The 27,366-nt window shown below is 41.0% G+C and overlaps 1 protein-coding gene across 1 annotated transcript in view; it reads left to right on the forward strand.

Moving 5' to 3' along the window:
* LOC149167487 (Haloacid dehalogenase-like hydrolase (HAD) superfamily protein) overlaps positions 1–27,366 on the forward strand; it is a 413,892-nt gene that overhangs the window by 206,079 nt on the left and 180,447 nt on the right. The window contains exon 4 of the mRNA XM_089430500.1: positions 18,518–18,600. Within this exon, the coding sequence (XP_089286626.1) occupies positions 18,518–18,600 (83 nt within the window). The remainder of the gene's footprint in view (positions 1–18,517; positions 18,601–27,366) is intronic.

The following is a 27,366-nucleotide window of genomic DNA, read 5'->3' on the forward strand; positions in this document are numbered from 1 at the left end:
CCAACGGCAATTATAGGGTGGAGAGGAGCAGGTGGAGCGCGCATCTTTCGATCAAAAATTTGGCAGTTGTGGCATTTTCGGACCGCAGTAATACAATCTTTAAACAAAGACGGCCAGAAGTAGCCAGCGCGCAATATCTTTTGGGCTGTGGCATACCCAGACATATGACCGCCACACGCTCCAGAGTGACAGTCATTTAAAACCCTTTCAGCTTCCTCGTGAGTTAAGCAACGTCGAAAAACAGAGTCCGCCCCACGGCGATAAAGAGTATCTCCAATAATCCTGTATTGTTGGGACTGGAATCGTATTTTCCGACGTTCTGACCTTGATATTTCTGGCCGAAAGGATTGGGTCTGGAGATAAACGATGATATCCCCATACCACGGATCTAAAGTACTGATTAGAAACAAGGATTCGTCCGCAATGGGCTCCTTCGCCACAGTTTCCGTATCAGTACGCGGGAAATCACACATTAACTCCGCAAAGACTAAAGATTTCTTAGACTTAGATTTCTCAAATTCCAAGTCGAACTCCTAGTACTTGCCCCCTAGCAATTGCTTGGTCAAAATGTAGATCATAGGGTTGCAATCCGAAATTATGGTAGTTTTACGTAGTAAAATGTAGTGACGAAAATGTTGGACAGCTTGAACAGCTGCCAATGCCAATTTCTCCACATGTGAGTATTTTAGCTCAGTTGGTTTTAAGGTTCGACTAAGGTAATATATCACATATTCAGTTCCGAATTCATCTTCCTGAACTAAGACCATTCCAATGGTGGAATGAGAGGCGGCGAGATACAAAAAGTAATCCTGGTTGTAGTTGGGAGGATGCAATAACGGTGCATGGGTCAACGCGTGTTTGAGTGCATCAAAAGATTTCTGAGCTATCTCATCCCAATAGAATGGAGTATTCTGTTTCAACAACCGGGTAAAACCCTTTGTAACCTCGGTGTAGTTAGGAATGAATCGTCGTAAAAAGTTTGCTTTCCCTTGCAAACTTTGGAGTTGGCGAAGACTCGAAGGAGGAGGCAATTTGACAATAGCTTCGACCTTCGAGGGATCGACGTGAATGCCGGCTTTCGAAACTACAAACCCCAGCAATCGACCCGTTTCTATACAAAAGACACATTTGTGTGGGTTCAACCGAATCTGATAATGCCTACACCTCATAAAGATTGCTCGTAAATGGACAAGGTGATCAGCTCGATGTAATGAATGAGCAGGCAAGTCATCAAGATAGGGCTGCACAATGTGCTTGATGTCATGAAACGCATAAGACATGGCCTTTTGAAAAGTTGCTCCGGCATTCTTGAGCCCAAAAGGTAATTTGCAATAAGCAAATGTCCCCCATGGACAAATGAAAGCCGTTTTTGGTTGATCGGCAGGTAGAATATTGATTTGATTGTATCCGGAAAAACCATCCATGAAGGAGAATATTTCGCTGCCGGCACAATCATCAATGATTTGATCGATATAAGGAGTTGGGTAATTGTCCTTTGGACAGGCTCGATTAATGTCCCTATAATCGATGCATATTCTTATTGTTACCTGCTTTTTGTTAACCGGAACAATATTCGATACCCAATCCGTTAACAGGATCGGATAAATGAAACCTGCTTTGAGTAATTTCTCAACTTCTGCTTTAATTGCAACAACTTTTCTTGGGTGAATCTGACGCAAACGTTGCAGGACGGGTTTAGTGTCCGGATAAGTCTTGATCTCATGAACAACAATCGCGGGATCAATTCCTGGCATTTCCTCATAGGACCAGGCAAACACGTCGCAGAATTCTTGAAATAGGGCCTTATATATTTGAATTTTGTCATCTGTACACGAGGCACCTATATGAATGTTCTCAACAATTCCAGACTTAACAGAAATGTCAATAGGAATAGTTCGAGAGATGTTTTCCAAATTTAACTCGGAATCGGGATGTTTCATTGGATTCTGAGGTTCCTTGACATATTCAGTCGTAAAAATTGATGAAAAATCATTTTCAAAACAATCATTCTCGGGTAAAAACGAAGATTTGTGATGGAGATCTTCCCATGGTAAATCATCTACACATAGGATTTCACGAATTTGCTCATCAGAGTGAACAAGTTCAGAAAACGTGATTAAATCCGAGCTTGATGTGAAAAGTGATTCCTCACGGACCACATTCATGAAGTCAATTTCGGTTGAAGATGGGTCGGTAAACGATTGCACGGCCTCATACGCAATTTCATATGGACTCAAAGGCATGACATCACCAAATGAGTCTATCTCAGATTCAGAAGGAATGATCCAAGGATTATCATAAACAATGGTGTCTGACGTAATCATATGAATGGTTGCAAATGAAGACGATGCGTTGATCGGAGGAAAATGAAAAGTTCCCAGTAAACCGGCATCTTTAACTAGTCCTACTCCAACATCCTTATACGGGATAGTCGTTTTACCGACATGCTGAATACTTTCAGAAGAGGCTGGGTCGGATGAAAAGTAAGCGAGCTGGTCTATTGTTACGATCTTTCCATTATGAGGAAACTTTATAACCCGAAAGACTGATGAAACGACCGCTGTCGTAGCGTAAGACCAATTTCGACCCAAGAGAAGGTTGTAATCTAAAGGGGCATCAACCACCTCCACATCTAGATTAACGATTTTTCCTTCAACCCCTATAGGCAAATCTTGTAGAATGCCAAAAGGATGAAACCCACGCCCATCAAAGGCCTTTAGAATCGTCGGGGATTGATTTAGCGAAGGAGAACCAAGCGATCTCCAACACTGTATCGACATAATACACATTGAGGCTCCCTCATCAATTACATTCCGATGAATAGGCCTGTTTTTTACTATCACTGGAATTTGGAAAGCCATTTGATGAGGTAAACGCGGTGTACTATTTTCTAGATCGAAAATTATTAGGTTCGAGTCCTGAACGTCAACAGCTCCTATAGCCGACAAAAGTAATTTGCGTTGTGTTGGACATGATTGCAACACTTCCAAAGCCGACATTGCTGAGGGTGAAACAGCTAAATCCTCAACAATGTTATAGTTCTGAGCCGCTCTCGCATGTGGATTGAAAGCTGACTTTCAAAGTATACCCTTGGCGAGCGATTTGATTACCAAGTTTCGATTAGGTTTCTCGATCTGTAGTGGATCGGAACCGGGAGCTGAGGTTGATGGATTAGAATGAGAAGATTCTGCTTCTTTACCATCAACAAGACTTTTACTACCATAATCTTGCGATCGAGTCGCAATCCTAACATGGGACATCATCAGTATGGGTTCTTCATTGGCACTCGAGGAAGAACCTATCATCTTACTGTCTTGAGCTGGAAAAGGATCCTTCAAAACAACAGGAGTTTGGGAACCTTTGACAATCTTCGCAACCTCTGCACGATGAGGGCAGTCTCTTGTAAAATGTTCATCGTCACAAATGAGACAAGGATAACGAGGTTTGCGCTTTTCATCATTGGATTCCGATTTTTCAGGTTTCTCCTTTGAATTTTTGTCCGTTTTATTCTTCTTCTTTCCTTTCTTCTTTCCACCGGATTTTGATTTGGCTGCATATGACTCTACAACATGAATATCGGCGGAAATCTCCGCAGAAGAATCTCCTGTTGGGGAATCAGGCAAGGTTATGATAGGAGAAGAATTCTTGGAAGACTTCTTCTTACTTTTAGTGTTAACCGTACCAATCATACCATCGGCGGCATGAGATCCCGAAGGAGCTGCAACGATTTGATTTTGCTTGGGAAGATCGGGGATTTTCTCGTGTAACGTACCTGACTGAGTATAGACCAAGTCAAGGTACTGTGCTTGAGCAATTACTTGCTCCTCAGTAACAACTCCGACTTTAGCTACATCTTCAGTGATCTTTGGCAACAAAGATTTTACAAACCACTCAGCCAAGATCTGATCTGGAATAAAAACCTTCACTAAACGCCGTCGACGTCTCCACTCATGAATATGATCTGAAATGTAAGTGGACGTTGATTGTTTTAACGAAGTTAACAATTCCGTGCCATTGTCATATCGGACTGGCAACTGAAAATGAGTTAAAAACGAGGTAGCTAACTGACTAAAATTATAAAAAGTGCCTCGTGGTAACTCAATGTACCATTTGGCCGCGAGACCAATTAGAGTGCGCCGGAAAAGTCTAAGACGGATTGAATCATCTGAAATAGAGTTAGACGCACACCAGAGGTGGTAAGTCATCACATGGTTCGACGGGTCCTCTCCTAATTTACCTTCGAACTTAGGAATGTCACTAGGCAACTTATTCGGCATTGGCGGCCAAAACGGAAGATAATTAATGGGATCGTTCGTTAGGTGCGACAAGTCAGGCAAGTCCAAAGTTGCGATAAACGATAATTGACGATTAGGGTCCCTAAAACTCTGGGTCATGAGACCAGCCCCAGGAGGAGGATATCCAGGATAACTAGGAATAGGAATTGCATTTGGGATATTGTATCCTCCCGGAAAACCAGGATTAACCGGACCGTACTGGGGTTGCTGAGGTTGTTGATATGTGTACCCAGGGTACGGTTGATACTGATAGACTGGCTGCTGCACAGCAGGACCGAATTGGTATTGTCCCTGGTACGGTTGATAAGTAAATTGTGGTTGACTTGTGACAACCGTACTTGAACCAGGTTGTCCTACAGGCATCTGAACCGAAGTTTGAATCGTAGATCCAGACGGTGGTAAAGATGTCTGAGGAGTAGATACAGGAACAGTAGAAACCGGAGCTGTCGATACTCTGGAAGTAGGTGGGGTAGATTGAACAGATGTTGCGGCAGTTGTAGCAGTCGTTTGAGGCGGAGTACGAGGCGTACTAGGCCTAGGCTGAGAAACTATCGAAGGTACAAAAGTTTGAATGTTAGACTGCACTGGTTGCTGGGGTGTACTAGAAACTAAGGGTTGTCCAGTTTGAGATGACAACTGTACATTTGGCTGCAACACCTGTTGAGTTTGCGATGGATCCCACACTATATTCATTCCGGGGTACGGACCCATAACAGGTTGAGAATATTGAGGACCATAACCGGGTTGAGGGTAGGATTGATAATTTAAAGGTATATTTCCCGTTCCTTGAACATACGTTTGACCGGAGGGTGGTTGGAAACCTTGGTTCGAGTATTGACCTTGGGGTTGATACCCTTGAGGCACGTACTGATACTGGGGTTGACCTTGAGGTATAAATTGATACTGGGGTTGACCTTGGGGTACATATTGAGTCTGGGGTTGACCTTGAGGAACGTACTGTCCCGTAGGTATGTACTCTCCTTGAGGTTGCCCCCCAGGCGATAATTGAGGCTGCTCCCTAGGCGGTAACTGACCACCTTGAGGTTGAGGGTTGGGAATAGAACCTGACATCATGAGAATGTCTTCTACGCTCAACGGCTTAGTACCATTGCTTCCAGTTAATAACCCTTGCTCAATGGGTTGAGGAGATGCTCCCGAAAAAGTACCAGAAAGTGACTGATACCCAGAGGGAACAGAAGGACCGTCGTACAATAAGGATTCGGGCGATTGAGTAAACATGGACGACTGTCTTGACATATTTAACGGAGGTTAATAACCTCTAGGTGTTGGGTGATAAGGAACGCGAGGTGGTGAAAAACTTAACCCTGGGTTTTCTAAGAAATTAGTCAAAGAAAGATACCAAGTACTGCTCCTAGGTGGACTGTAAAAAATTGATTCAAGCTCCCTTAGTTCAATAACAGGTTGATTTTCAGGGATAGGGATGCCTACTTCTTCTTCCGGAGTAGCAAGTTCTTCAATAGCTATAAGTCCAGAAGGAAGATCTTGGGTGATTACTCTTTCTACCCTAGGTGAACCGGGACCACTAGAAGCTGGAGAAGCAAACCCCGATGTCGGAGTAGCAGCAAATTCACTTTCAGGCTCGGATATTTCAGGTTCCTCACCTATATCACTAGTAGATGAAAAGCTACCAGTAACTTCGGAAACAGACACTGACTGCGGATTATAATCTGCTACTAACGCTTGAAAATCAGGATGTACCACCAAAGAAGACTCTCCTTCTTCAGGTGACCCAACTCTACTGTCTCTAGGAGTTACGAGGACTTTCAAGCCTTCAAGCTGGCTCGGCGAAAACTCAGGAGGTGGCCCCGAAGTCTACGAGACTTCCTCGGTAATTCAGCCACGGTTAAAAACTTTTAACTACTTCACATGCAAACAAAGTAAAATCTCAATGAAAACCACCTAAAGCCTCTAACGAACCAAACAAATTTGAATCACACGCCTAAAGAATCTAGGAGATCAAACACACACAAACAGTAACTTTCCGTACTGAAAACACTAGTTGGTGATGAAATCCAACATCGCAGAGTTCAATACAGAAATGGCGGTTCGAACAGTTACCCCGGCAACCTGCTTAATGAATAGACTAGCACAAGTTCCTCCACTTAACCGTCTCGAGTGAAGATAACCCCCCAGAAAATCCAAGTGAGTCTAGCCGATGTCTGCTCCAAGTACAGTGGGATCTTCCCACCACTGTCACCTTAGGAAGAATATGGTCACTAAGGTTACCAACTGAAACAAATATACCTGGGGGAACAGTCTATGATCCGATACGCACACAAGGGCAGAGTAGCAAGCTCAATCCCCTTGAAGGCTCCTTGACATAATCCAAGGTTTACCAACAAGTGACCCCAGGCTCCTCGACAATGGTTAATCCGAGGTTTACCGTTTTTAATACGTGAATATCTGGCGTCGTTCCTAATGAGGAAGGATTGATTCCCACACTGGTTCGAACACGATCTCGTGCTTCTCCTTTAAAAGGAGCTTTCCCAGAGCATAAATGCAACAATTGGATTTCTTCCCTACCACAAGATACAACTACTTGTTTGTTTTTACTGTCTTGGAGAGTTAATTACTCTCCTACTCCAAGACACTAGCCTAAGCTAAGTTGGTGTATCAGAGCCCTAGAAATAAAAATGTTGCTAGATGAATTTTACTTTAAGCGTTATTTTTATTGGTTTTTGTTTAAGTCAAAAGGTGCGGAGATGAAACTCGTGGTATGAAGACTCGACTCAAAATCACTAAAAATGCACCTAAGATGATTTAAACAATCTTTTCTCTTCGATGAACTAACTAAGAAAGAGTTTGTAAACACAAATCTTTCTTAACAAACAAATTAAAAGAAGAGCTTTTGTCCTTTCCAATGCACTCAAAACGAGACAACTAGTTATTTCACAAAAATTTCCCTTTTTCGTTTCAAAGCACTCAACCACTACAAAAAGCAAACTTTTTCCAAAAGAGATTTTTTATTTTTATTTTTATAAAACACTCAAAACTACGAAAATGACTAACTTTGAGATCTATAAATTATAAAAACCTATTTGAAGTCAAAGCCTACAAGATGTATTTTTTAAGGATGTTTTACTTAGCTAGATGTAAGCTAAGGACCAATTTATGCAGAATCACAAATCAATCAAGAACAACCAATTTTGTTTTCTTATTAAAAATGAAAATCCAAACTTTCAAACACAAGCTTTTCGAAGTTTTGTAAAGAGAAAACTCAAAGCGGATTTCTCAACAAGGGGATATTTCATAAATGGTCAGACTCATAAGAAGGCTGGTAGACACCAAGGTGATCTAAGGTCCCTACAGCTTCTAAGCTCAGAGCCACTACAAGACCAAAATGAAAAACAAGCCCAACAAGCAAAACTCCTAGGAATTTCACCTAAAACCCTAACACTAATGAAATCAACCTAAGGAAAGCTTCTGACAGGTTATATGCAGGTTTGGGCAGTAGATAATAACTTCTAAACAAAAACTAAGCTGACTAACAGAGGAAATCTTAGGTTTTTCAAAATTTTGACAGGGTCCGCAGGCCCACAGTTAACACAGGTGCGGTCCCGCTCTGTGCTAAAAGCAAAGGTGCGGATAGGTACGCACTGTGTCAAAAGGCTAGGGTGCAGTCCTCTCCCAAAGCTATGAAAAACGAAAAGTAACCCTGGATCTACAAACTCTACCCAATTTTACACACAAGCAGCCAAAAACAGAAACAAAAACACAGTTTCTCAGGTCAAAGTAAAAACAAGGAAAAAATCAAGTTCCCCAGCGGAGTCGCCATTTTGTCACACGGAATAAGTCGATCTTGCGGACAAGATAGACCTTCCTAGAATCTAAAGAAGACCTAATGACAAGCAAACCAACCAGACACTATCTTTCTCTAAATATGCTTTTATAAACAAAGGCAAACAAGTGTTTTAGGGCCTACCTCAGGTCCAATGCAAATTTGTGGATGCCCTCGCTCCTTCGATCCAAATGAGCTCCTTTGTCGCGAATCTGCAAACACAAACAAGCAAACAAATTAAATAACACCTGAAAAACCAATATCATAAAACATATTTAACATGAAAGTCAAGGAGTTCATGAAACAAATAACATGAGATACTTGTTGAGAAAAATGAGTTTGATTGTATTAATTCAAAAGAAGAAGAACTTTACAACCTGTGCCTTGACGCTGTACAAGCTCCTCCCAGGGTCCAGCAAGAAGTCTCCTCTACTTTGACAAGTTTCATTCACTTCCCAATGAAGCCAAAAAGGTATGTGATCTCTCCTCTTAAGCTCAACTAGGAAGTCTTAATTTCACCAGCATTTACCCTCAAAAATCTTCAGCTTCTAACCTCCTTAGCAACCAGCCCAATGCCTGAATTTATAGTGCAATGGAGGGAAGTTACTAGGTCCTCTTTCAAAGGGATAAAGCCCTCCTTCAAAGGGATAGCTCCTCTCATCAAGGGATTAGCTCCTTCTCTTTTGGGATGCATGAACCACCTAAGAGCGGCAAATCCACGTCAAAATTCCTTCTAGAATCATCTAGAATTAACCCAAAGTGAGTTTTTTAGAATAAACTTGCGCCTTTTTGACTTTCACTGGGGTTCGCACCCACACCTTTAGGGACAGAGCGGGCAGGTCCACAGTTTTTGTAAATAGAAGGTGCGGGACCGCAGGTAACAGTGAGAGAAAGTGCGGAACCAGAGTTTCATTGATTTTTAATGTCTTTCTCTTATTTTCAAAGCTTGACTTGAAGAGCTGAGGTCTGAGACTTGCCTAGGAGGACAGTACAAGTGATGATAGACCCATACTGACTGCAAATAATCACGGTGACGATATTTTTGTGTAACACTCGAGTTGTGATTTCCTGCATATGTGTTGAATTTCCTAGTTGTTGTTATAGTGCATGTTTCTGTTATTCACTTAATATTTTAGGATATTACAATGGTATCAGAGCCATAATGTTGGCTCAACCTGTGGGAAACCCTTCATTCTATGACATGACCAGAGAAAAAAAAAAGAAAATAATTAATCATGGGATCCAAAGAAAGGTTAAAATCAAACAACATGGCAGTGACCTTGAATGAGGTGATTAGGATCCAAAAAATGATGATTGGTGTGGGGAAGCAGCTAATTCATACCACAATTGGTAATTAGGACCATTCTCAATTATACAACAAATCTAGTATGCCCAAAATTATGGATAATGCATCAAGATGGAAAGACATTATTGCAACTGATGTGGAGTTATTGGCAACAAATTGGAGGGCATACCAATCTTTGGGACATGGCATTCAAGCGTCCCTCTCTTTTGGGGAGTCGATGAACTAAGAGACATGCACAAATAAGTGGGAATTCAGTGGAATTATGCAGGGATGATGAGGAAGATTAAGGTAGAAGATGGATTAGTTGAAGGGGCCATGGTTGGCAAGGAGACAGTTGAGCATACACCAGTTGATGAGATGCCATCTGTTGTTGAGGTATCCAGGGTTGTGACCGAGTACTCAGGTGATAACAACACACCACAGGTCGATGAGGTGCCCAGAGACTTCTCCACCGTTGATGAGGAGTCGATAGGTACAGAGGCATCCAGATATATGCTAGAGTTACCAGATGACAATCACTTGCAGTTGACTGGTGAGCATGTCTTGTGTGTTGGGTTATCTATGGAGGAGCAGTTGGAGGCTCATGTTGAGTCTACGATGGAGGAGGATGTGCAACCATCCTTTGGGCTAGCCATTGATGAGGGGAAGCATAGTGACTACACGTTGGGATTTCAGCACAGTTCGTTTCAGAGGCACACTGACGAGATCTACAACATTATTAGTCCACCCTTATGCATTGGATTGAGGGAGGCAGAGTTGTCTAGACATACCCGAGGGTATGGCCAGGTTAGTAGGATTGAGCAACATGAGTTGAGTATGACACTGCATTAGCTTGGAGGGCTTGTTCCTTCGACAGGGGATTGTACATTCGATCCCTCCTTTGGGATTGGATGGCTAGAGGTACTGAGCTAGTACCGATGGAGCAGGCTAAGCAATTGGATACATCAATGGCAAATTTTCAGCAGAGGCCATGGATTACCAGAGGGACTCGAGGGCCAGACTGTTGTTGGGATCTAGGTGGGATTTCCTATCACATCATAAAGTTGGTAGGTGATGGTAGTAACTGCGTGATGGGTCCGACGTTTGGGCGCACACACATTTTTAGATCTCCATCAGAGCCCCGGAAAACACTAGTGACAGGATGGTTTGATAGGGGAGCAGACAGATTTCATGAGTTGTTTTGGCATATTGACTGTGCGTGGAGTCATAGGGTGATTAGCCTACTCTGGTAGGAGCTGGTAGGAGGAGGTGGCATCGACAGACCACTAGACATGGCATTACATGGAGACGGTGCTCTCTCATTGGTATATTAGACACTAGAACTACCGAGGATAGGCACAATAGTGTCATTCCCGTTGGCACGTGAGGAGTCGGGCCGCTCAGGTCTTTCACGGCAGATGGGGAGATGTAGCCCACATCATGGAGGGCTTACTAGCAGAGTGGTGGATGCATTGGCGCATGCGGGATGACATATGATATAGGGTGGTACGACAATATGTAGTGGTACCCAGGGGTGCACAAAGATATGTCGCAGAGTCCAGTGTTATGAAGAGGGATGCGACCTAATGCATACAGACCCAATTTTAGACCCTAACATCCAGTGTTGTATAGAGGTATGCAGTGATGAGCAGTGGCCTGTAGAGGAGCATGGAGATGCATGGTTGTTTGATGTAGCATGTTGGTTTGCATTAAGCGACTCACATCGCATTGAGTACACGAGGGGAGTGCCAGGTACAATGACATAGACAAGATATGAGACGGTACAGGATGGTACTACAGTAGCACGGGGTATCTAGTGGTGTACAGGGATAGGCCGTAGGGTACAGTGCCAGGTCGAGGAGTACAGGGATACTCGATGGGATGCAGGGGCATATGGTGCTGCACAATGAGGTCTTGGAGGGTTGCCTCCAAGGAGACTTATGGACGGAGACACTGGGCATACCTTTGGGTGTAGTTCACCTACCATCGATGGGGACGCAAATGAGCGATACTTGATGGTATCCATGGGGACTCACACGCTTGTCCCTCTTATACATCACTTACAGGCACAGACGATTTGGCTGTTGTCCTTTGACACTCTAGGCGCGAGCAGCGGGGGACAGGGAGCTCACCCGAGATATTGGGATGACACTCAACGCACTAGGGGAGAGACTTCTCAACGGTGGCATTGGGTCGTTGCACAAGTTGACAACCACAAGTTTGGGGATGCAGTGATCATCTGCACCAGTGGCATATCGTTCTTTAGTGAGCCTACGCCTGGGGAGCTGGTCATGAGGGAGATGTGTCATCTTTCCACAGGGAATGTCAGGACCATGCATGAGCAGAGGATACTATATATGGCTGAGGAAACTTTCCAGTATGTGTCCGGCCTCCAGACATTGTGTTGGCACATTATCGAGAGGGCGGATGATAGACTCAGTGGTGATGGTTGGCAGGAACAGGACGAGCCTGCATACATTGAGTCGATTGCGAGTATCTGATACCCATCTATTGGTTGCCTTTAGGGGGTAGTTATTTGGCACATGTGGCTTCTAGCAGTTATCCGTACTATGCAGTGGCAGACGCAGGGCAGTTTAGCAGGCATCAGATTAGTTCATGATATATGGGGCCTATATGTTGGTTACATGCAAGGACTAGGGATGAGGAACAAACAAATTCCAACAGTTGTTAGAGCTATGCCACAACAGGTCTGGCTAGGGGATCTAGGGATTCAGTTGGTTGACAGGCCACTCCATCTTGTGAGGAGCAGGACCATAGCAGAGGGTGATCTAGCTCACTTTGGGATTGACACATGGGGGATCACTGAGGCCTCCATTGTTTGGGGTGGCAGGCTTCTTCAGTTGTGGCTTAGGATCGAGACTAGCGATGGGTGGGTAGATATTGACATCATAGAGATACCTAGGCAATATGAGCTTGGCCTTCGTCGATATTTCGCCTCCAGGTTACAAGGGACAAGGTTGCAGTGTGCACACGATGGGAAGCCTATTCGAGTTAGAGTGGCGCAGGGACAACATGGTGGCGCTTTTATGAGGCGAGCATGGGACCCGGGCATCGCAATACTAAACAACTCAGCGACCTTTAGGGATGATCTGGCTGCTATAGTGGGAGATCAGTCAGATTTTCCATTGGGCTTTAGTGACTCGCTGATGGCATGGGGAACTTCATCAACATGGCAGGTTATTCAACAGGAGGATATCAAGAGCTCATGCGGGAGAGAATTCGCCCCTACAGGGATTGGGTTGTATCTTCAGGAGTTTACTCTTGGTGTGCATGAGGTGGACTACTTGGTAGGGCAACTTCATGGAGAGTTGGATAGAGTCCTACATTATCATGATGCTCTACTTATTGATAGTATGTAGAGGACTTCTGGAGCTTATACGTGGTGTGACGGTGAGTGGAGCAAGGGGTGCTTCACATTGATCAATATGAATTGGGATCTTGGTATTGAGAGATTCCTTCATAGTCAGACAGTGCAGAGATCGGGGTTGAATCAGTGGCACATTTGGGACCCTGAATTACTGGTGATGATAGTGGTGATTAGCAGGCAGAGGGGGCTTTTGTTCCGGCATTGCTTGAGGACAAGCAATTTTTGGTGGGGAGGACTATAATATCCCCAATTTTGTGAGCATGGGAATTTTGCCTAATTTTGATGATATTAAGTAAAGGGGCAAATATTATTTTGGAGAAAGGTGGCAAGTATTATTTTATTGGAGATTGGCGACAAATTATTATTTTATTAAAATGGAGGCAAAAGTCACTTAGTGGAAAATGGACCCCACCAATAAAATAATAATTAAAAAAGGAGTCTAGAAGCATGGGGAGAAATTATTAAAGGAGGATGGACTCATTTGCTAATCGTCTTTTGACTATTACATTTCACCTTTCATCTTCTCTTGGGGCTGTTTACCACAAGAAGAAAAGTTCTGTTTAGCACCAGCAATTCCAAGCGAAATTCCACCTCTACCTTCGGTGAACTTCGAGTGTCATCCTAGGGGAGTAATAAGGAGTCCATCTTAGGGCTTCTCTAGGAGCTACATTGCATACTATTTCCAGTTGGAGCATGCTTTTCATAGGGCGCAAAAGGAAATTTTTCGAAGGGGCTGAGAGAAGCTACTAGACAATGGAGTTTTGGCCAGAGAATTTGCAGATAATTATCCATAGGGAGGACGAGTTTTTCCTTGGGATTTGCAGGGCCGAGAGTGCTGCATTTTGGAGGACCGAATTTATATATTCTAGGGCCTGCGCAAGGGTTTACTTGTAGCTTCTGTACACTTGCAGAGATTCAGAATTTGGGGAGGATTCGAGCTGGGATCCGCTTGGTGATTGAGGGGAGAAATTTGCAGGAGTTAGGGAGGATTTCTTGGAGGGAGATTTGGGCCAAATTCAACAATATCTAAATTGTAGGGCGTTTTCAGGCCAAATTGAGTAATGGACACTTGTTGGGGGTCACCAGGGGTCGGTGGATTCAACCCAAATTCTTTTTGGGTTTTTGTGGGTTTGGTGAGAGGAGGCTAGGATTAATTTTATAGAATTTTCTGAGCACTTCTGAGAGAAAAATTCCTAGTTCTATTCAGCAGTTAGCAACATAAATTTTTGGAGGAGGGCGCAGTTTACCCTAGGACCATTTCCACCACTTGGGTCCGTGAGATATTTTTGGGTTTTGTTGGCGTTGGTGTGGAGAACCTACATTAAATTTTCCAGAATTTTTGGGGTAGATTTGAGGGCCAAAATCTCAGTTCACCTACAACAACAGTGAATAATTTTCTGGGCTAGCATAGAATCATGGTGGGGAGCTCATCTGACATTTGGGCAGCTTGATCATTACTTGGGTTTGGATTTGCTTGCTGTAGCAAGCCCAGGTTCCTCTTTCATACTCATTTATACTCTATTTGCGTGGAAATAAATAAAATGGCTCCGAGTTTTTGTGCATTTCCTCGTGTTGTGATTCCTGAATATGTGTTGAATTTCCTAGTTGTTTTTATAGTGCATGTTTCTGTTATTGAATTAATATTTCCATTAGGAATATTACATATAAGTTGCATGAAATTGAGATGAAGACACTAATAAAATATTGTATTACAACAAGCCAATTAACAATAAGAAGTTACAAGTCTTTAATCCGCCCCAAAATAATATTTCCTGTTCCAAACGCCACCAACCAAGCCTTCCATTTACAATAATTAAGTCTTCTTCGCCAGATGACAAATTACAAACTAAGCCCAAATTCAAGGTCCTAGCTTCAGTATTTTGCATGATACAATCCACAACTTAAAGTACAGAGAGTGAGAAAATGGAAGTTGACCTCAAAGTCAAAGCTTCAGTTCAGTATTGAGCAGATTTTGCAGTATACATGATGTCCAGATGCATACTAACCCCAAAATCAAGGTCTTAATTCAACTATTTTGTAGAGCCCATTTTATGACAAGTATCCACAGTGGCCACTGCCAGATGCAACAAGCATCTTAGAACTCATATGTTCTTCATACACAACTGAACTTAAAAGTACCCAAATGCAAATATACAGAAATCATCAAGAACTGTAAGTTCTTAAACAAGAGAGCACCCAAAACAGTCCTTTCTTCACACACATAGAAAAAATATATCACTGGAAAACTGATATTGACATTAGTGAATCTTCAAGGACAACAAAAAATGCCATGAATTTAAAGGAAACTTTCCAGTGAAAATACAGAAGGTTGGCATTACCAATTAATATATACACAATTTCTTGAGGGATTTGATCCTTGTACACACATAATCGTCCAAAGCAGGTTAACATAATGATCCAACAATCACCTCAAACTAGAATAGCATTTGATAGCTAGAAGTTTGGGCCTATCTACAATTGAGATTGTGGGCAACACCATCTTTTTATTTTCTTTTGGACCTAAGAAGTCCCTTTTGGATTTCAATTCAGACTGTGGCACCATGTCCTGAGAAGCTTCCTTTACGAATATGATTATGTGGCCATCATTGATTTTTCTGCAACCCACCGTAATTATCCTGCTTTGTGATCATGGGAAATATCCTAATGCTCATGCCCTTTGGAATGACACTTCCATCTCCCTTACCTTAATTTGTAGGGACAATTTCAGTTCTTAGAGTAGTACAAACTGAACAATATGAGATTCATAAATTTTGGATTCTTTGTGTTGGTATTTGGCTTTGTACCCAATACATCTATAGAACTCTTAGAGAGTCCCTCTGAGATTGGTATTTGTCTTTGTACCCAGTACATCTATAGAACTCCTAGAGAGTCCCTCTTCTCAGAGAAGCGATGATCTCATCCTGAGTCCCCCCACCCAATTTTGTTCAGACTTATGCTATTTTACCTACTCTAATCTATATTTTACCTTAATTTTACTTGTCATCTACCATAATGATATGTTGTATAATAATTTGAAGATGATTGCTCACTCACAATCTCTTTGATTGATAAAGTAATGATCCCAAAACATACACGAGCTGCCGAGAGGACCATGACATCGTTGGGGCATTGGAGATGAGATTCACGTCACAGATACGAGAATTGATGGGGATTTTTCTGGATGCCAATCAACGACGTAGTATTAAACTAATTGGACAGTTTATCTTGGAAATTATGGGGTATAGGCAGTTTTAAATGCAATCTTCCACTGACATTTGTGACCATATGCAGCTTGCTCTGGCATGCGCTTACAGGAAGAGGGATCTGTTCTCTTTACTTCCATTTTCCTTTGCGATTCTTGGCACCCAATTTGCTTCATTGTGTGGGATTCTTTCGAGCATATCAACATGAAGCATGGGTGATATTTCAGAAATTAGGAATGAAGATGTTGCTGCTCCCAAGTTGCCAATACCAAGGAAGAGGAATGTGTTAGTAACGAGTGCGCTTCCTTATGTGAACAATGTTCCACACCTCAAAAATCTGATAGGAAATGCAACTTGCTCTGGCCTCGTCTTAATTCAATTGTAGATATACCAGAACCCACGCCGCATGCATATGGAGTTGTCGCCATCTTCCTTATCTATTGTAGTTGTCAAGGTTCCCAGTATGGTGAGAGTCTACAAAGACGGAACAGTTAAACGCTTGGTTGACCTGGGTACAATTCCCCCTTCTTCACCAGTGATTGGCATAATTACGACTTCTTTTGCCACAATTCCATGTCTCCAAGACCACGACGGGGAAATTTCTTCCCGTTGACGCCGCAAATTGTTTTTACTGCAAAACAAGTCCACCCATAAAAATTTTGATCCAATTTTTTTGTTTCTCTCAACTCCTAGGTAGTTTCAGACTTTCAGTCTCCAGTCTCACAAAATATATTGCAGGATTTTTATTGCGCCATAAAACTTTTGATCCCATCGATTGAATTTCCGTTTGAATTAGCAGATCCAATTAGTAGAATAATAAAGCCAAGGTTAGGATTGACTCGGAATTATCATTTCCTATTTCATTTTCACAGAATTACTCGGCGCAAACAAATACCAGCCATGGTGGATTAGAAATTACAACTGTAACAACGAACTTCACACTCTTAAACCATGGGGCAGATTTTATTGATGTCAAATGCACGTGAATGGTATTGTGCATCTCGTAATAAGTCAATACATATGCATGTGTTAGCTGGGTAATGAAAATGGAGTAACTGTATGTCTTCTAGTAGATCCAGGCCTTAAACATGGGCTGACCGTTAAATTCTTTATTTCCTATTCATACAGGAATATTATATTGAACTTCAATTAACTTGTCACTTATCTTCGAAAAACGTATATTAATTTTCTCGAAGTTCCAGAAGATTGGCAGCTGCCCTTTTAACAGTTTCAAAAACCTTTTAATAATAATAAAAAAACAACAACAAATTTGCAGACTATTTCCCTATCTCCATTAAACTAAACAAAACAAATTTGCTGACTATTTCTATCTAACACCAAATGTCTTGCTAACAAATTTCTTACTAGATTTGAAACTTGCAGAGATGTCAAACATCTCCATTTTAAAATGGAACCAAAACTCCATTGACTGGAAGACATATCAGTGGCATTTGGAAGGATAGGAAATTGGTGAATGGATGTTGGAACGATATAGGGTGGGCAAATATTTTGATAGAAATTGGGAAAGCGAGATTAGAGCAGCCAAACCCATTGTGCGGCCTGGGGAACGAGTCACTGGCCTTATCGATCTTTATATAATATTTACTTTATTAGAAATAAGAGTTTTTAATGTTTAGTGATTTAGTTTTTCAAAATAATCGAGTTCCAAATCTGTTATTCCTTCGGTGTACCTTTGCACCTTTAGGGCCAATTGCTAGTAATAAAATCATTGATGTATTTGATTTAATAAGATTATTATTTATTAAGCATGTTCTTCATGGTTTTTATTTGTCAAAAGAAAAGTCATGAAAGGCTTGTTAGTCATGGCCTTTGCAAAAGAATAAAATTGAATTTTTATAGTCTATTTATGTGTTCTCCAAATTGCCAAGTTGGCTCTCCAAATGTAAGGTCAGCTCAGTTTCATGTGGCACCCATTCGCTTGACGAGAAGGCTATAGATAGCCCATACGTATCCTCCCAAAAGGGCACTTCGGATCAGCTTATATATCTCTGAAATGTGAGGTCTATCTGAGGCTATATATCTCTATGGAAGGCGAAGATCTGAGGCTACATATCTCTGTGAAGGGAAGCAAAGTCTGAAGCAATATCTCTGAGAAACAATGCAAAGTATCTCTGTGGCATGACATATCTGTGTTTGAGGCATCTTATCCTGGGGATCTTGGAGGGATGGCTTGGGATTTGGAGATTGGTTATCTGATTACCACTTACTTGGATTTATCTTGTTGAAGATGATTCTATAAGGAAGAATTTGCTGGGTTTTCCGCTTGTGGGTTTTTCCCTGGTCACTGGCCTAATCTCTGGTGTCTCGTGTCTCTTGTGCACTATGATCTCTACTTCCTTTATGTTTTTGAATGTGTAATTGCTTGATGACATAACTGAATAATGTAAATGCTAGAAAGGAAACATATATATTAGTCACCAGTAATTATCATGATTAGAAATTCAATTTGCAATCGAATTTCAACAAATATGATATGGCATTCATTGTAATTGTAATTGTTACATTTTGAATCAATTGGTTTTACAGGGGTAAGGGCTTCTTCAGGTGAAATTAAACAAGGTTTCAAAAAAGCATTTGCTGAACCATGGCCAGAACGACTGCGTTATCAGGTTGGCCATTTCTTTTATTAAAGTGAAAGTAAAAGATGATCTGTTGAATTGTTCAATCTTTCTATATTCTGTATATAGAAAATGCAGAGAACTTTAAAATATAAAGAGAAGCATGTAATCTTACTTGCAGCCATTAAGATGCTTTAGTAGCTTAGTTCGCTTCAAGAACAATCACTTCCTTTTGTTGAATCAAGATTTACATATTATGGTTTGTTGTTTCCTTCAGAAATAATTGTTAAACACACTAAATGTTCAACAAAGTTGACTAGTAAAGTTATTTCAATTAAATCAACATAAAGCCTAGCTTCAGTATACCTGACAAACTCTTGACTTTAATAATGTTACATTTTATCATGTCATGTTTTCTATTAATTTTTGACAACCATTTTTGACTTTGAATGTCTTAATTTCTCTACCAGCTAATGGAGTATGAGCAAATATGAGCAATCCTTTTTTTTTTTCACGTGTGGTTCACGGATACCCATGGTCACTGGGTAGCTGCTACGTCCATGGTTCAACACTAGGGTGGATCCCACCCGAAGGGGATCACACCCCTTGGCCTATTCACTGACCTGACCCCAAGAGCTTTCGGGAATTGACCCTGCGACCTCCCGATTGGCGAGGCACTGATTTGGCCAATTGAGCTAACTTTTGGGGCTATGAGCAATCCTTTTGTATACACTATAGGCAGCTTTTTCTTTTATATGACAATTATTTCTATGTCATAAATTCTAGCACCTAGTACAAAACCTCATTGGATGATCTAGACAAGGTGCAACACACAAGAGTGCAAAACATCATTGGATGATCTAGACAAGGTGCAACACACAAGAGTGTCACCACCATCATTTTAGAAACTACTCCCCTTTCTTTAGGGGGGGATGTTAATTTCATTAATGCTAGCTATTAGCAATTTATTACCTAGTAAGTCACTCACTTCTAATTTTAATTAACTGCGGAGTACTGAATAGAAGCACTGTTGGAATTTTATCATGTAAATAAAAGATAAAACAATGGAAGAAAAATAGCCAATCTCATACACATGCACATAGGAAATTATGCCCTTCAAATATATTTTCCATTAACACAAGTTTTACAGCATAGAAGGGTGTCCCACCATAGGAAATTAAATGTGCACTAAGGAAAAATTACAAACAACAAAACTTGAATTTTTCTAGTTGAGAAAGACCTACTTCAGCTTGATTCGTACAACTTGCAAACCTCCTTGTCTAATGCTCCTTGATGCTGGCCATAAATGCGAATTGCATGTGGCATGTACGGGCTATTAGACTACTATACATATTTGCTTGCGTGCATGAGCTGCCTAGGTACTATATGCTGCTATACAAGTCGATTTGCTCATTGTTCATTGTATGTGTTAGAAAATCAGAAAGGCAAAAATATTTTCTTATGTTGATAATTACTTGTGATATTCTTATGTTCTTCTTTTATCTTTGTTTCATCAAGCAATTATCAAAAGCAAAACATGAAGATCATAGACACCAAATGTAGGCGGATAGCCAGGGCTAAAACCCCTATATAGGGGAAAACCCAATCAAGAACTCTTCCTTCAGTAATTCAAATTGAGATGGACCAAGACCCTATACCAACATACTTTCCTCCTCCACCAAGTCAGCCTTCCAAGATGATATAGCAGTCTCTTCATATCCAGCAGCTCCAGCCTAGTAACAATCTAGAAATTCGACTTCCCAGTTGCAGAATTTTGACCCATAGCAGCAGAATTTCGGCCCCCTTCCAGCAGTTGTACAACTTCACTTGTGTGGGAAAGAGAAAAAATTTTGACTTTTATGCTTGAAAGAGTCCTCCTCCTTTGCTATCCTTCTTCCTCATCTTCCTTGAATTTCGCACTTTTTTCTGGCCCCAGAAGTTCTAGATCGAACTTGTTGTGTGTGAGTTACAAATGAGGTTGAGTTGCTGCCTTTGTATAGTGATTCTGCTGCCTAGTTTAGGCCGACTTGTCCAGTTTTGAGGCCGACTTGGTAGAGGAGGCCTAGAAGACTTATTTTAATAAAAAATAAATTTCTTTCATGACAAATAATTCCCAAGAAGGGTTCTTTACATTATGACGTGGACAAGGATACTTGACACAAACCCTAGAAGCCTGCAATGGAGGTTTTGACCTAAAAACAATTGACCCAAGCATGAAACCCATGCTTTAATAAGTCATTTTTAACAATAATAGAATTTCATTTTTCTTCTTTTGACAAATAAATATATTGTGACCTAAATAAATTTATGAATATCAAACCTAGTTACATTCTTCAATAGTATGTGTAGCAACCTACCGCCTTCTACCATCTGTCAGCTACTGTATCACTGTCTTGTGGCCCTGTACAGATGCTTTAGTTGATAAAAGCCCTCAAAACTTGTCCTTCAATGTTGTTCACTGTTGGATCCTTCTCCCTTGCTACTCCTTGTTCTCTTCCTCTGGAATTTTCACACTTGAATGAATATCCTTCACCCAATTATTGAGATCCTCACTATCCGATTGTCTTGTCCTCACTTGATGTGTCTTTTCCTTTAGCCTATCCTTCCTTTTATAAGTTTGAGTTATTAACCAAATCCACAACCCTAATCTCCAAATTGATTGACCATTGAATTAGATCTCAACTTCACTTGAGATCAACGACTGAAATTCATCTAGTTCAGTATTGCAAATAACCTATGCATTTCATTAGATTAACTCACTTTTTATTATTAAAGGAAATTACTTTATTAATTCTTTAATCAAAGTAATTTGCTAAGGATAATGGCCCTTGGACGATTTCCACATTACTAGACACTTGGACCCGTGCAAAAGTACCTTTCTGATACTACTATCATCAACAATCCCTCTTAGTAAGGAAGGTACTTCTTGAAGAGGCACGTGGAATTGGTTTTCCATTTTGTCCTGGCACAATGTCCCATGTATCATCCTTCACCATGGATTTCATCCAAACCTCATAGTCTACTGCCTCCTCAATGATGTTAGTCACCAATGCCATGTAGTTCGAAGACTTCTTCGTAGGCTTACTCCCTTTGAATGTGTTCTAAGGAGCCTCGACATGCCCCTGAGCATCCCTTAATGTTTGCTCAAACTACCTTTCTCACTTAATAGAATTGGAAGGAGCTACTGACTCCTCCCCACTTGAAGGTTGACTCCTTGAACTGGAAGTCTCTACATGTTGCTCTCCCTTTGCAGCCTCTTGCTCCTTTCCTCTATTGTTGCCAGTGGCAACTCAAGAGATTTCCTAAATGCCAAGTTTTCCTTGAACTTAACATATATACTCACAATTGTCTTCGTCTGTGCTAGTATGAAGATACTATAAGCTTTTGATGTCGCACTGCACCCAACAAATATCCCTTTATCTCCTAAATGCTCCACCTTTGTCCTCTTCTCCATAGGCACATGGATGTATATTGGACAATTGAAGAATAATCATTAGTGAACATGACACAATATGGTAGTCCCTACACTAATGCCATTAACATTGGTCCACACACGTCTGAATGAATGAGATCCAAGATCCAACACTCATCATAAGCTTCTTCTTCTACAACTAAAGCAAAACTTGCTACAAGAGCTAAACCCTTCTTGGAAGTTACCTTGCTACTAGAAGAATCCTGCTTCTCCTTATCCTGCATGGCCTTTAAGCCAGACCATAACACCTTATTTTCGGTTTTGGAAAATAGTCTTCTAGGTTTGCTAACTCTCAGTTAAAGGTTGCGAACTCCCTCTTAGACTTGACTCCCTTTGAGTCTCTGAAATCTTCGTCTTTCCTTGGTCAATAGGCTCGCCCTTTAGCCTATACAAACCACTCTCTCTAACTTTGCTAAGTCCTTACTTAGCTGTCAAATTTGCAACATCTCTTCAAGACTATTGCCACCCGCAAACAATTATTTCAACTCCCTCTTATAGCTGTACAATCTTTGATTGCTACTAGAAGCGTCCTGCTTCTCCTTATCCTGCATGGCCTTTAAGCCAGACCATAACACCTTATTTTCGGTTTTGGAAGACAACCTTCTGGGGTTGCTAAATCTCCGTTAAAGGTTGCAAACTCCCTCTTAGACTTGACTCCCTTTGAGTCTCTAAAACCTTCGTCTTTCCTTGGTCAATAGGCTCGCCCTTTAGCCTATACAAACCACTCTCTCTAACTTCGCTAAGTCCTTACTTAGCTGTCAAATTTGCAACATCTCTTCAAAACTACTGCCACCTACAAATAGTCATTTCAACTCCCTCTTAGAGCTGTACAATCTCTGATCGAATTGCTCTTTAAAGTGTTGATACCATGCTGGGTTTTGGGGCACTAGACTCAGTGCACACATAGGCACCATATTTGGTCTATGTTTTAGCTGGAAAACATAAACACACTGAAATTCCTAACTTTAAAACAACTTGCACAACGAAATACACACCAACAATTAGATCGTGCACAATATACAAAATTTAATGCCCAAAAATGATTTCTTATTATTCCTTTAACAAGAAATACAAGGGTTACCATACCAGGGAAAGTGGCCCTTTACAATTCTTGAAAATTCCCAAAGACCACAAGTTCAAAATCCTTGGGTTGAGCCTAAATCCTTCAAGCCTTCATTGCCCAAAATATTTCAGTCTAGATTCTCCTTTAATGGACTGTCCACACAACAACCTTGTTGTAGCACCTTAGGGCTTCCTATCCTTCCTTAAATGTTCGGTCCACCTATAGTCTTCTCTCTTTACAGGTGTATCCTATTGTGACTACCTCGTAGCCCACGACCCTCACACAGACCCCTTGGTTTGCACTTATTACCTTCTTGTGGGTAGCTATAACACTTATCAGCTCACGACCCACAAATATCTTCCTTCAACCAGGTCCCATAGACCTTTCACAGCCCTAGCCTGCTTCTTTCTACTATGTCTTGATCAAAACATGCCTTCTCTGCCCTTGCACAAGCCTCAACCTGCTGCTCCTTGTTATTGCCTGTTCCTAGCCACAGGTCCGAACCTTCCGTAGGGTTTGACCCTCATTTTCCTTGCTTGTGGATTATGGCATGATCCCTAACTAGACCTTAGACCTTACCTTTTAGCTGCAATCTGCTTCCTCTAAGTTGTCGACCTCTTGCCAACTACCAAAAAGACACAACCTGCCCTCTTTCTAAAGCTTGGCCCCTATACAACTGCCTTATCAGTCAATCGACCCTCCTTAGGGCATAATTCCTTCTTCCTTGACTATGGTTTTGTCCCTAAAAACAATGACTAGCTTCCTCTACTTTCAATGGCTTGTCCTTTAGCCTTTGGATGGTAGATTCCTATAGGCCTGACCCTTCCTAGGGCATAGACTACCTTTAATGTGCTCAACTTCTCCTTTCCTCCTTGTGGCCTTTCCTTCCTTGCCTTTAGAATGTTGAAATTTGGGTAGCTTCAGGATGAATTTCCCCAAATGAAGCCCATCTTGCCCCAAAGGAAAATTCAAACTGGATAAAGAAATTATTATTTCATGCGGCACAAATTTATTTGGGCAAGCAACCTCATGGCATTTGTTAATATATTTAAAGCAAATTTAAATTTTGTCTTTTCCCTCCAATATTGCAAGGTCAACCTCATAGAAACTCATGTCAGCTCCCATGTGAAAAATCATGTCCCAAAATAACTGTAAATACCCTATCGTTGTGCCTGATCTCAAGTAAATCATCGCATACAATTCTCTGTGGCATCGCATTTTCTCTATGGCTCAATTTGTATTTTGTGGCATCACATTTCTCTATGGCTCAATTTGTATTATGTGACATCACATTTCTCTGTGGCATCGCATTTCTCTGTGGCTCAATTTTTATCTAGTGGCATCACATTGTCTCTATTCAGTGGCTCTATACATTATATAGTGGCTCATATCATTTATATATGGATCGTGTTATTGTTATGGCTCACATTTGATTTGGCTCGTGGCTCGTATTATATACACAGTAGCTTGCATGGTCCGTATTGTTTATACAGTGGCTCGCTCTCGCATTTACAGTGACTGAGGCTCTCGCATTTACAGTGACCTTTTATATACTCTGAGGATCTCGCATTTACAGTGAATAAATCTCTTGCATTTATAGTGACTCTTTGTATACTCTGAGGCTCTCACATTACAGTGACTCTCATATACACTCAAAGGCTCGCTATAATCTATACTCCATGATCTCTGTAGCATGCTATAATTAGAGGCTCCTTGGCTTGCTATATCTCAGAGGCTCCTTGGCTTGCTATATCTCAGAGGCTCCTATATTCAATGGCTCGCTATAGTCCATGGCTTGCCTTGTGTTTTGCATACTTCTCTGTGTTATGTACGCTGGTAGTGACACTTAAGGAAACCCTCATGATAGTAGGATTTTTGGCAGAGTATCCTTCAGTGATAATGATATGTGACAACTGTACTCTTGATGACAGTAATAACTTTACTGCTTTACAGTTATACATAGCAGTAATATTTATGATGAATAACTATGATTTATATAACAATGACATGGACTTGGAGGAATGATTGTGATTTATATAATAGTGACTTGGATGTATATGACAGTAACGTGGAGGCATGACAATGACCTTTGATATGCAGTGATAATTTATTGCAGAGTGACTTTTGATATGACATGGAAGTGAACATTGATATGGCAGTAACCTTGTATAGTATTGATCTTTGATTTGACAGTGACTTTGATGCATATGTATATGGCAACGACCTCAATATATATGATAATGCCTTTTGATCTTGATCTTCACAACAATTCTCTTGATTTGTGACAATGATCTTCATGATAGTGTTCTGGATATGTGATAGTGATCTATATGGAAGTCTTTGATATGTGACAAATATCTACATGGCAGTGACTTTGATGTATAGCAGTAACCTTGACATGGCAGTGACCTTTGCTGTATGGCTTGTCTCTATGATAATGAGGTGGCTGTGATGGCAACAATAGTGAAGTGTACAGTGCTCTATGGCAGTGACAATGATGTATATTGTGGTCCTTTGGCAATGTGATTTGGAGGCCTGCCTGCTGCTGAATTGTCCTAGTAGGACTAATGTGTTGGATGATGAAAGATTTATGTCTCATGATGTTTGTACTTTGTATTTCAGCTGAACATTTGATGAATATCTAATAGAAGAAGAAGAATTTGATTATGGGTTTTCCCCCTTGCCCTGGTCTTCAACCAAAATCCTGGTGTCTCTATTGTGTATGCTTTTCTTTTGTTGTTCCTTATTGTTTTGTTGCATTGCTGATGTTTATTGTTCTCTCTACATAATTCTAATGATGATATGATATTATGGGGTGAATGTAATGTGTAAAATGTTGAAAAGTTAAAAAATGCAATTATCTACAACAAAGAACAACCTAGCCCAAAAAATTAACATGGTATCAGAGTTGGGTTGAAGAAAAGTCATTGAGATCACCCCCATGCAGACACCTACGATGGATTTCTTGAGCAAGCAGAGTGAAAGGGATGAAGATGGCGGAGACCTAAAATAATGCTAGGGTTTAAAGGAAACCCTAGGGAGCCCTTGTTCTTACAATAAAGGTTAGGGTTTGAGAGAAACTCTATGAGGGGCCTGTTGCTGCACAAACTAGCAGGCCTTGTAAAGAGGCAAGAGCTAGAAGGCACAACAACACTTGGGACAAAGGCCCACTGTCACCATAGCCTAAGTTCCTTGCTCTTCTCAGATTTTCACCGACGGGTGGAGTCCCAATAACACTCACTTGTGATAGATGAATATCTATGGTAGGTTTGAAGCTAAGTTGCACGAAACGGGGAAACTGGTACGAGTTTCCAAAACGGGAATAGGTACGAAACGTGACCCCCCCAAATTTTGGAAACAGGGAAACGTGATATATATATATATCTTAGAATTTAGGACATTTAAGAAATGTTATGTGCAATCATAAAACATACATGATACATTATAATTTATTACATTTAAAGTTTAAACATTATGAATAAATTTACATCACATTTACTCATGAATGATCACATAATAAAAATAGCGATATCGGAATATCTAAAATCAACCTTTATTATATATCCAAATCTCAAAATCAACCTTTATTATATATATGAGGCTGCAAGTACAATAAAGACTATGAGGCTGCAAGAACTATAAAGACAAAAGACTAATCCTCATCAAAAATAGAAGCAGAAGCATGCTCAACAGTGGATGGTGGTGCTGAAGAAGATGATGGGCCAATTCCACTTCCAGGCCGGACCTCAATATTCAGGACAGCAAGAGAGAGATCCAAATCCGGACTTTCTGGATCCATATCCCATTCTTTAGAAGGACCACTGTTGTATTCTGGACCCCTATGAGATGCAAGACGAAGGTTGGAGTGCACATAAACAAGATCCTCTGCCTTCTGTGAGTCCAACCTATTGCACTTCACAGAATGAATAAACCCATAGGGCTCCAATTTCTTTTATGCTGATGAAGAGCTTTCCACTTGTGAAAAAACACGAATGGCAAGGTTTTGTAAATGTACACCATTTGTTCCATGACAAATCCACCACCTAACCGGATTCATGGTTCTTCTCTCCTCAAAAGCTGATATATCTGAATAATCATCTAATCCTGCAGCAAAACTGGTAAATTCTTCCTTTACCTCCTGTTGCCGCAAAAAATGTCTAGGCACCATGACAACGGCTCAGATCGGGGGCTGTCACCCTGATACCCAATCTCTCTGTTTAAGCTGTCTCCCTACAACAGGCTAAGGGGGGTAGACCCTATGGAAAAGTGGAATGAAGAAGAA

The sequence above is a fragment of the Pinus tabuliformis genome, chromosome 5_1 (assembly GCF_031772625.1).
Source record: "Pinus tabuliformis cultivar Carrire ecotype Pingquan chromosome 5_1, CPIR1, whole genome shotgun sequence".
Classification (NCBI taxonomy): Eukaryota; Viridiplantae; Streptophyta; class Pinopsida; order Pinales; family Pinaceae; genus Pinus; species Pinus tabuliformis.